This window comes from Glycine max, chromosome 16, assembly GCF_000004515.6.
Source record: "Glycine max cultivar Williams 82 chromosome 16, Glycine_max_v4.0, whole genome shotgun sequence".
NCBI classification, from domain to species: domain Eukaryota; kingdom Viridiplantae; phylum Streptophyta; class Magnoliopsida; order Fabales; family Fabaceae; genus Glycine; species Glycine max.
Window position 1 is genome coordinate 21,569,273 of NC_038252.2, and position 11,854 is coordinate 21,581,126.

General features: G+C 35.7%; 2 protein-coding genes across 2 annotated transcripts; both read right to left on the reverse strand.

The window, feature by feature from the left end:
* Positions 1-574: 574 nt before the first annotated feature.
* On the reverse strand, positions 575-2,778 carry LOC100810822 (probable polyamine transporter At1g31830). The gene has a single exon (XM_003548661.5). The coding sequence runs from the start codon at positions 2,220-2,222 to the stop codon at positions 801-803; it is 1,422 nt and encodes a 473-aa protein (XP_003548709.1). The 5' UTR covers positions 2,223-2,778; the 3' UTR covers positions 575-800.
* A 5,119-nt stretch (positions 2,779-7,897) lies between these two features.
* Positions 7,898-10,517, reverse strand: LOC102666748 (uncharacterized). Its single transcript, XM_014768695.1, has 2 exons — positions 10,074-10,517; positions 7,898-8,371 (listed from the first exon to the last, which is right to left on the reverse strand). The coding sequence occupies exons 1-2, from the start codon at positions 10,515-10,517 to the stop codon at positions 7,898-7,900; spliced, it is 918 nt and encodes a 305-aa protein (XP_014624181.1).
* Between the last annotated feature and the right edge of the window lie 1,337 nt (positions 10,518-11,854).

Below are 11,854 nucleotides of genomic sequence, written 5' to 3' on the forward strand. Positions count from 1 at the left end.
CAAAGTTGCTTTTATTTGTGGTTAACTTTCATATATATCCTCACGTTATGAAAGTAGTCAAGAGCATTTTCAACCCAAAATCTCTATTTTATTTTTTACTTTGTAGTTAAGCACGTGGTACTTGAGGATACTTAATAAACACCAATGCTTTAATAAGCTCCAATATGGCATGGTCTTAATATTAAACACCAATGCTTTAATAAGCAAAATCATCATAAGCATATCGTTGGAGATAGCCTAAGAAGAGAAACTGCGGAGAGAGAAACGTTTAGATCATGAGAGAGAGGCTATGAACCTTTTTAGCAAACGAGTTTGCCACCTCTTTGGTTTCTCTTTGAATGTGAGATATGCGAACAGTGCAGCTCCTATTCAGAAGATTGTGACTGGTATACATTGAGAGTTACAACATAGTTAATAAAACTGATGAATTTCACTCAATAAGAATGATCAATGTATGGAAAACAATATATATTATTTTTCAACCCAACTATTACCCTTCACGACCAGAGTAGTTGAGGCATTTTCACATGGAAGCAGTATATATAACTAGATTAAGAAATTCAAAATTTTATAATTTAAAAGAAAAAAAAAAGATGCATAGAAACCAAATAAACTCATTTCTTAAAACATTCTAATTCTCCGCTTTAGAGGTGTCCAATGACCAACCTATCCTATCTATCAACAAACTCACAAAATTGATATGCAGCCTAAGTTCTAACTAGACAAAACGCATTTCAATTTCAAAGTTCTGTACATATTAAGTTTAATTTTCTCTACACAACTCTTCAAACAGGATAAGCTTAACCCACAAAAGAGTGAATGCTCTCCTCATTATTGTCAAGATCCTGGAGCTCAGATCTAACAGAGAACTTCATCCATCTCCTTTCCTCCATAATTTTAAGACATGGTTGCATTACAAGGCCAATCGCCATAGCGATGAGGCTTATAACCAGCACTTTGTTGGAGGAGAAAGCGAGCACCACAAAAATCAAAACTGTGGGAGGAATGCAGATAGTAATTGCTCCAGCTGTTCCCCCTGGAACCTTGTAAGGCCTAGACGCATTGGGGTGTCTGATCCTCAACAATATGAATGCAACAAACTCCAAAATCATGCCAAAGCAGTACAAGAAGTTTTCAGCAGCCACAATCTCCTGAAAACTCAGCCATGACAGTAAGATCACACCAGAGGCCGAAAAGAGTATTCCTACAAGAGGGGTTCCGAAACGGGACCTCTTGCTGAAGAACTCGGGTAGCATGCCCCTCTCTGCCATCCCTAGAAGCTGGAATGAGTCACTGCTCATTTCAGCAACAAACATTCCCATGTTAGACATTGCAGCAGCAGCTTGAAGCCACCACCTCAACCACACTCCTCCAACAATCTCAGCAATAATTGAGAAGTACCCATCAGTCCACAAGTCCCTATTGAGAGGAACAGCACCAGTGCCAATCAAAAGAGGGAAAAAATAGCCCAAAACCACAAGGATCAAAGCATAAAATAGAGCCTTGGGAAGAGTTCTCCTTGGATTATCCACTTCCCCAGCAAGAGTACTAATAGAGTCCCAATAATTGAGGTTCCAAAACAAAGTATTCAAATACAGATTCCAATCAACATCATCCAGATTCATCACACACCATCTTGAAGGTTTCAGGTCTGGAATTGACAAGAGTCCCATGACAACAAAAGGAAGGAGTGAGAAAACACCTAACAGAACTGCAACCATTCCCACAATGGTTAAACCCCTATAGTTCAAGCAAGTGAGAGCCACAGTTAAGGCCCAAGTTGAAACAGTTCTGGGAACCCCACCACCCAATGCAGGGATACCTGATTTCAAATAGTCAAGAAACAGAACTGGATACAAAGCATTGTCAATCACCCCACTTAGCCATTTCATCCAACCTTGCTGAAACCCCCAATAGGGACCCAAAGCAGAAGAGACCCAAACCACATAGCCACTGTTCTCAGGGAACATGGTGCTCATCTCTGCAGTGATCAGAGCCTCAGGAACACTCCATATGAATGGGAAAACCAAGAACCCCATAAGGGCTAATAGAGGACCTGCTGCATGCACTGTGTCCTCAACACCAAAGGGTCCCCCAGAAACCTCATAGAAGATGAGAAATACCAGAGGAAGAACAGAAACTCTCCTCATGTGATTTTCTCTTGGAGAAGGTAACTCATCATTACCAATAGGCACATACTCGGCACCACTGAACATCCCCATTAAGAAATGTAAAATCCAAATATCAAAGTTTAAACCAAACACAGCACCAAGGTATCGTAAACTTTGGAGGCAATGAAATAACAAACCAGATAAGACACTAGCTTTGTTAAACTTGCCAGCAAAAATTGCTCTTTTTCATTCACAAAATCAGAAGGTGAAGGGAAAACATGAATCAGGGAGACGGGTCATTCTCTAAATTCTGAGCATGGGGGAGATGAGATATGAATTGAATTGTCTAAGAATCAAAAGAGAGAGAAGACAAAGAGATGATAACAAAAAATGAGAGGCAGAAGATGAGTGAGTGAAAGAACAATACACGAAAGATGTCTATTTCGTTATACGGTGGAAATGGAATAGATGACGTAGCTCTCGTTGTTGAATTTGGAATCCAACGTAAAGCTTAAGTACAACGTAGAGGCGCAGGGCACGAAAACAAAGACTGCTTTTGGATAATTCATGCGGAGATGGACAAAATGCACTGGTACGAATTGTTCCGTGCTTTTTCATCTTTTGCACTTTGTAGCATTGTTATGAGACTCGGACCCATTTGGTGTACTGAGCCACTTTAGTCATGGTTTAGTTGTGTTATAGGTGAAAAAATTGAGGAGAAATGTCTGTTATTTAATGTATCTATATTTTCTGCTTTTTTACCAATCAGGGTAAAAAAAATTTCCATTTTCCAATTTGGAATATATTTTAAAAAATTATCGAAAAAAAGATAAGTCGTAACAGTTGTTATGACTTTTGACTCAAACATTAACACATGTTATGACTTTTTATTTTTTATTTTTAATTTTTTTAACTGAAGTCGTAAAAATATTTATGATTTCTTCAGTTTAAATTTCATTTTTTTTAAAATAGTAAAAATCGTTAAATTTTACACAACTTCATAGTCGTAAGTATTTAATTTATTTAATTTTTAATTTTTTAAAGGTTTAGGACTTCCTAAACCTATTTTGTTTTTATAAAAATAATTGTTGGTTTGCTATTTACAGTCCCATTTTTGTTTTGTTCACCTATTTTGTTTTCATAAATCTTTTTTTTAATTTAATAGTGTTTATGGTTTTATTTTTATTTTAAGTAAAAAAGTTAAAATAAAATAAAATTTAAATATAAAATAAATAATTTTAAGTTGATTTTATTAGTATATAACTTAATATTATTTATTATATATTTAAATTATATTTTATTTTAAATTTTTTATTTAAAATAAAAATAAAACCGTAAACACTATTAAATTAAAAAAGCAGATTTACGAAAAGAAAATAGGTGAATAAAACAAAAATGGGGCCTCAAATAGCAAAATAGCAGTTTTTATAAAAATAAAAATAGGTTTATGATTTTGAAGTCGTAAACCTTTAAAAAAATTTAAAAAAAAATTAAAATACAGTTTACAACTTTAAAGTCATATAAAATTTTACGACTTTCGCTATTTTTATAAAAAAGAAAATTATGACTTTGAAGTTGTAAAAAAATTAGATTTATACTGAAGTCGTAAATGTTTTTGCGACTTAAATTAAAAAATAAAAAAAAATAAAAAATCGTAACAGGTGTTAGGACTTTTGAGTTAGAAGTCGTAACAGCTATTACGACTTACCCCCTTTTGGATAATTTTTTAAAATATACACCCAATCAGAAAATGGAATTTTTTTTATCCCTGATTGGTAAAAAAGCCTATATTTTCAGTAGTGGTTTCTGGCGGTCTAGGTGGACGATGGCCAAGGACCTCATCTTTAGAGGTGCATAAAATCCTTTTTATATTTTATATAAATATTAAAAGAAAAATTGAATATAAAATTATATAAAAATAAAATAATTTTCAATATCATAGTCAAAATTCAAAAAGAAGAGAAAGAGAGAGAAGCTAAACAGATAAAACACTGTACATTGAACTCAATCTAAAAAAACACAACTTATTTCACATCTCAACATCTTTTCCTGGTACGTAGGTATTTCACATCTCAACATAACAAAATAAAAACAAAAACATTTATGAATAAATAAAGACGAAATAATGGAATAAGCATAGCTTTACAGAAAATCCAATTTCAAATTGAAAGGCAATAGTTGAAGACCAACATACTCGTTAATTACCTTATGAAAGAAATTGTTTCCTTAAATAATTCATTAAGCACCATTTGCTTATATACAAGATTATAAGCTAAAGATATGGCTAAAGATAAATCTAATAGAATGGTTAAAGATAAATCTAATAGATATAACAACTATAAAACTAAAGATAAACCTAATAGCTAAAGATATGACTAAAAATAAATCTAATAGATATAACAACTATATAAAATCAAAATATATTATCATATATTCTAACACACTCCCACAGTCGAAGCGGGAGGTCGATGGACACTAAGACTGTCTCAAAAATCCTCAAATAACACCAAAGAAAGTCCTTTGATAAATATGTCTGCAATCTGATAACGAGACGAGACATGTAAAACTCGAACTTGACCACGAGCAACCTTTTCATGAACAAAATGTATATCCATCTCAATGTGTTTAGTGCGTTGATGTTGAACCGGATTACCCGCAAGATATATCGCACTTACATTATCACAATAAACCAATGTAGCCTTTTGGATTGGACAATGAAGCTCCAAAAGAAGATTTCGCAACCAACATGACTCTGAAACTACATTGGCAACCCCTCGGTATTCAGCCTCTCCACTAGACTTGGACAAAGTAGCCTGTCGTTTAGCTGACCAAGAGATCAAATTATCACCAAGAAATACATAATACCCAGAAGTAGACCGTCTCCTATCTGGGCATCCACCCCAATCAACATCCGTATAAGAAACAAGAGTGGATGTAAATGATGGATAAAGATGAAGACCATGGTCTATAGTACCCCGAATGTAGCATAATATGTGCTTGAGAGCGTGCATGTGCTCATCCTTTGGGTCATGCATGAATAAGCACACCTGTTGCACTGCATATGTAATGTCAGGTATGGTAAAAGTAAGGTATTGTAGAGCACCAGCAAGGCTCCTGTAGAGAGTTGGATCCTCAAATGGAGTGCTTGATGTAGCACTAAGCTTTGGTTTAGTATCAACAGGGGTAGGTGATGACTTACAAGAAGACATGCCAACACGATCAATAATCTCCATGGCATATTTCTTTTTGAGATAAAAACAAACCACCTGCATGATGAGTTATAACAATGCCCAAAAAATAGTTCAACTGTCCCAAGTCCTTCATAGCAAATTCCGAGCTAAGAAAGGTAATAATGGACTTACGAAGCTCATCAGAGGAAGCAGTCAAAATGATGTCATCCACATATAACAAAATATAAGCCATAGAAGTACCTTGTCGATAGATGAAAAGAGAATGATCCGAAGTGCTATGAGAGAACCCGAGTGTATGAACAAAATCAGCAAATCTCTTATACCAAGCCCACGGTGCCTGTTTAAGCCCGTATAGAGACTTCTTTAACAGACAAATATGATTAGGTTTTTGCGGGTCCCTAAAACCCATAGGCTGATGCATGTAGATAGTCTCATTAAGTTCACCATGTAAGAAAGCATTTTTGACGTCAAGTTGATGAATGGGCCATGCCTTAAACAAAGCCAGACTTAGAATTGTGCGAATAGTTGTTGGTTTGACCACCGGACTAAATGTGTCACCACAATTTACGCCAACCTGTCGAGTTTTGCCATCACCTACAAGACGAGCTTTACGCCTCTCAAAAGAACCATCAGATTTTTCTTTATGAGCAAAAATCCACAATGATTGAATTACATTAACATCAGGTGGATAAGACACCAACTCCCACGTCTTATTTTTAATAAGAGCATCAAATTCATCATCCATAGCCCTTTTCCAATTCGGGTCCCGAAGGGTCGACGCGGGGTTACGTGGCAGAGGGGATTTAGCAACAATGGTATGAAGATTAAAGATCTTCTTTGGCTTAACTATCCCATGTTGGCTGCGTGTAACAGCCCGAGGAGGTAGGCTGGGACGTGAAGAAGGGGATGGACTAGGAGGAGGGGAAGCAGTCGTTGGACAATTCGTACAATTAACAATATTCTTCTTTGGCTCAATGGTTGGGCCGATTGCAATATTAGGGGAGTTGGCCCCGAATGGAACTAGACCAGGAGTTTGAGCATTAGGAGTAGTGGATTGAGACACTAAATGGTGAACCACGTATGAGTTTGGGCCATCATCTAAGAAATCATAAGTCTGAATATGAGGAGTATGTAATTTAGCAAATGGAAATTGTGTCTCATCGAAAATGACATGACGACATATAATTATTTTCCCAGATGATAAGTCATAGCATTTATAACCACGGTGATTCGAAGGATATCCCAAAAAAACACATGGAGTAGAGCGGGGTTGAAGTTTATTTATGGTAGTGGAAGGAAATAGAGGATAACATAAACACCCAAAAACCCGAAGATGAGAGAATAGGTCGGATCCTTATGATAAAGAACCCTAAGAGGAGATTTATAGTTCAATAACTTATGAGGAAGAATATTGAGAAGGTAAGTCGCCATTTGCAAGGCATGATGCCAAAAGAAAGGAGGTAATGACGCATGGGCAAGTGAAGTACGAACAATATTGTTAATTGTACGAATTGTCCTTTCGGCTTTCCCATTTTGAGGAGAAGTATGAGGACAAGACAATCGGAAAGAAATACCATTCACTTTACAAAAATCTCAAAAAGGATTATTATCAAACTCTTTACCATTATCACATTGTATATTCTTTACTTCCTGTTTGAATTGAGTTCGGATGAAAGTTCAAAAATTTATGAATGTGGAATAAGCATTTGATTTGTTTGACAAAGGAAAAGTTCACAAAAATTTAGAATAATCATCTAACAACAAGATATAATATCGGTGCCCTGAGGAACTCAAAACAGGTGATGTCCAAAGATCAGTGTGAACAATATCAAATGGCATAAGAGTATGAGAATGTGACAAAACAAAAGGTAACTTAATATGTTTTCCAAGAGAACATGAATGACAAATATGAGAATCTCTAATTTGATTACATTCAATAAATTTATTCTTCCTAAGAGTATGCAAGATAGATACTCCCAGGTGTCCCAATCGCTCATGCCAAAGAGAAGGAGCTAAGACAGCAAAAGTAGAGAAAGAAGTGGTTGGAGTGGTGGACTTGGTGATAGGATAAAGCGCGCCTCGATTCTCACACCTCATTAGAGGCATCCCTGTCTGAAAATCCTTCACAGAAAACCCAAAGGGATCAAATTCAATAGTCACAGAGTTATCAGTGGTAAATTTTCTAACCGACACTAAGTTTTTGATTAGTTTAGGAGCATGAAGGACATTTTTCAAGGCTAAAGGAGGATGTGGGGAAGGCAAGTTAGTTTGACCATAACCATGAATAGGAATTGATTGACCATTACCAACAGTGATAGCATGATGATTGCTCATATTAAAATAAGACGTGAGATTACTTGAGGTGGACGTCATATAAGAGGTGGCACCAATGTCCATATACCAATTCTGATCCGAAGAAGTAATATTGAGGGTGTGCATTGTAGCCTCGATGTTTGTTGGAGTAGGAGCTATGGGTGTGTATGCCTGCTGAGGTCTGGACCCAAAAATACCGGGCTGTTGGCGTGGAGGTTGCTGATAATTGGGCCTGGCCCATGAAGCAGCTGGGTACGAACAAGGAGGAACAACCCACCGCATCTATGGCCAAGGCCATTGCTGTCCTGCAGGCCAGGGGTTGTTCTGGGGCTGCTGTTGTCCACCCCCGCGATTGTTGCCACCGCCACCTTTACCCCCGCCACCAGAGCCTCCCTTGCAAGTGCCTAAGTTATCACGACCACTAGTGTTGTTGCGATTCTTTCTAGAATTGCCACGGTTTGAATACTGTTTTCCACCATTATTTGTGCGGTGTGCTAATGAATGATCAGACATCTCTTGAGATTCATTCGAGTCATGAGCCATCATGGCGGAGGACGAGGTCTGAGCCGCCTTCTTGAGGCCGGATTCTTTGAGAACAAACATCGACTGTGCTTGATAAAACTGAGGCAAGGGATCACTTTGACGGATGAGTGTGGACACTCCCTTGTAGGGTTCAGTGAGACCGGAGACCAATTGCAGAACCAACCTATTGTTATCGACCGGAAAGCCGACGTTCTTGAGTTGATCCGACAGTGACTTGAGATGTTGATGTGGAAGCAATGCCTTCCAAGATTATTTTGATGATGCCAAAGAATCAAGAGTCAAACAAGTTTCAAAAATCAAGATCAAGATTCAAGATTCAAGATTCAAGATTCATGATTCAAGATTCAAGATTCAAGATTCATGTAAAGAATCAAGACTCAAGATTCCAGAATCAAGAGAAGACTCAATCAAGATAAGTATTAAAAGAGTTTTTCAAAAACTACTGAATAGCACAATTTTGTTCAAGAGAATTTTTCAAAAAGAAAAATCTTTTACCAAAGAGTTTTATTCTCTGGTAATCGATTACTAGAAGGCAGTAATCGATTACCAGTAGCCAACAATTTTTTCAAACTAATTTAAAAAGCTGTAATCGATTAGTATAATCATGTAATCGATTACCAATGTTTTAATACGTTAGATGTCAAATTTCAAGAGTCACAACTTGTGATAAAACATTTTCAAATCATTTCAAACTTGTGTAATCGATTACACAATACTTGTAATCGATTACCAGTGTCTTTAAACATTTTGATTTTCAAATTTAAACATGAAGAGTCACATCTGTTGATGTGTAATTGATTACACTATAATGGTAATCGATTACCAGTAACTTATTTTGAAAAATAAATTACCAAAAGTCACAATTCTTAAAGTGACTTGTTTCTGAAGATTTTTTCAAAAGTCACAACCTGTAAGTGACTAGTTTTCAAAAGAGTCACAACTTTTAAAGTGATTAGTTTTCAAAAGAGTCACAACTTTTAAAAAGTGACTAATTTTGAAGAAATTGCCAAGAGTCACAACTTTTAACTTGTTTTTTCAAGAGTCATCAAATGACTATAAATATGTGATCATGGCACAAATTTTAGAGTAACAACTTTCAGATTTCTTACATTCATTCAAAGTATTCTTCTAAGAGTTTTTGTTCAAAACTTTCTTTATTTAAGAAAAGTTCATTGGCCAAAAAATTGTGCTATTCTTCTTCTTCATTCATTCTCTCTCTTGCAAGAAGAATTCAAAGGACTAACCGCTTGAGAATTCTTTTGTTTCTTCCTTCTCCCTCTTGCCAAAAGTTTCAAAGGACTAACCGTCTGAGAATTCTTTTGATTCTTCCTCTTCCCTTTAAGCAAAAGATTTCAAAGGACTAACCGCCTGAGATATCTTTTGTTTCCCCTTACAAAGATTCAAGGGACTAACAGCCTAAAAATTCTTTGTCTTAACACATTGGAGGGTACATCCTTTGTGGTACAAGTAGAGGGTACATCTACTTGGGTTGTAATACTGAGAACAAGAGAGGGTACATCTCTTGTGGATCAGTTCAAGTGAAGGTTACATCTACTTGGTTGTTCAAAGAGAACAAGGGAGGGTACATCCCTTGTGGATCTTTGCTTGTAAAGGATTTTACAAGGTTATTGGAAATCTCAAGAACCAGTGGTTGCTTGGGGACTGGACGTAGGCACGGCTTGTGGCCGAACCGGTATAAATTTTGTGTTTGTCTTCTTCTTCCCTACACTTTTTAATTTCCACTGCGTACTTTTAATTGTGCTTTACTTTTGGTTAAGTTATTGTTCTTTACTTTCTTAACTTAATAGTAAAAGCCTAATTGAATCTAGTAACATTAAGAAGGATAAATTTTAATTAGTCAAGGCACATTAATAATTAATTCAACCTCCTCCCTTCTTAGTTATTCCGAGGCCACTTGATCCAACAATTGACAGTAAGTAGAGACACTTGAAAAGGCCTCCATGGTTGTGTGGGTGAAATCATACTCAAGTGTAACGGCACGAGAGTGTTTGTTATCTTGGAATATATCACGCAACCTATTCCAAGCCTCCATTGTTGTGGTGTTGGGTTCAAGAATAGTATGTAAAAGATCATGAGAAATGGTGGCATAAATCCATCGTAGAACGGTGGCGTTTAGTGTCAACCAGAGTTCTGTCTCCTCTTCCATTGGTGACGCCTTCTGCTTGCCATCCTGCGGAGGAATTATATGATCAATTACCCTATGGGATCGTGTGTGAATTTTGAAAAGTTCAGCCCATGTCGCGTATTGGACATATTCCATCTCAAGAATGATTAGGACATGACTCTTGATGTTGGATATAATAAGAGCAAGGTGAAAGGTAGATTTTGAGTCAGGCATGGTGATGGAGAAGAAGGGGAGAAGAAGAAGAAAGGGGCTAAACGACGCTAGGGCCTGTGTGCGGAAGGCTGAGGAAGGTTCAAAAATATTTCCCTAAGCAATCTGATACCATGAAAGAAATTGTTTCCTTGAATAATTCATTAAGCACCATTCTCTTATATATAAGGTTACAAGCTAAAGATATATAAGCTAAAGATATGGCTAAAGATAAATCTAATGGAATGGCTAAAGATAAATCGAATAGATATAACAACTATAAAACTAAAGATAAACCTAATAGCTAAAGATATGACTAAAGATAAATCTAATAGATATAAGAATTATATAAAATCAGAATATATTATCATATAATCTAACACCTTACTTTAGATGTGTTTATCCCTCGGCAACGCGTTAATAAATGCTGTATTGCACGGGAAGTTTTTGTGTTTGAAAAAGAAATTAAGGGGGTGTTTGGTTTGGTTGTTTTTTGTTTTCATTTTTACTGGAAATAGAAAAATGGTGATGAAAATGTGTTTAGTTGGATTTCTGTTTTCATTTTCAGTAAAAATATTTTTCCAATCAAACCAAGAACTAGAGACAATAAAATCTCGTTTTCAGTGTTTTCAGTTGAAACCAGAAACCTCATTTTGGGTAAAATGAAAACGCGATGACAGGGAATGTAATTTTAAGCAAATCTAAAAATATATTTCCTTTTGAAAATGCATTTTTATTGTTTTTATTTCTTGAAAGCAGAAAATAAGAAGTCAAACTAAACATATTTTAAGAATTTTAATATTTTAAAAATGAAAATAATTTTCAAAAAATAAAAACAAAAAATGAAAACAAAAAATGGAAATACAAACCCAACACACCCTAAAGTTTTGGGTTTGTATCTTTTTGGATTGCTAAAGTGCTAAGAAAACATAAGTGGGTTGGAAACGAAAGAGTGCAAGGGAAGAGAGTTGGTACTTAGATGAACATAATGCATGTATGTGAGTTGGAGAGTGAGTTATATATATATATATATATATATATATATATAGAGAGAGAGAGAGAGAGGGGGGGGGGGTAGGGAGGGAGAGAGTAAGTCCTTATGCTAATGTATCTCCATTATTTATTTTGGTTTTTCCATTTTCGAGCTGAAGTCACTTCCTTTTCTTTTTCTATTTTTTTTAATGTTGAATGAGTTATTGAATATTTTGTGCGAATGCATGGGCTGTGAGGAATGCGCAAAAATTTCAATTAAGTTTTAAATCTATTTATTTTCAATTTCATGTTAACGTTACATTTAAATCTTTGTAATGTTTAATCAATATGTCAAATTTAGGAAATTGTTGACGTATCCATTTAAAACT

Bases quoted from the DNA above. Each gene is read 5' to 3' on its own strand.
- LOC100810822 (XM_003548661.5), bottom strand. From the start codon at position 2,222: ATGGGGATGTTCAGTGGTGCCGAGTATGTGCCTATTGGTAATGATGAG.
- LOC102666748 (XM_014768695.1), bottom strand. From the start codon at position 10,517: ATGCCTGACTCAAAATCTACCTTTCACCTTGCTCTTATTATATCCAAC. The intron at 8,372-10,073 runs GTGGCCTCGGAA...CAACATCTCAAG, and splicing joins ACTGTCAATTGTTGGATCAA to TCACTGTCGGATCAACTCAA.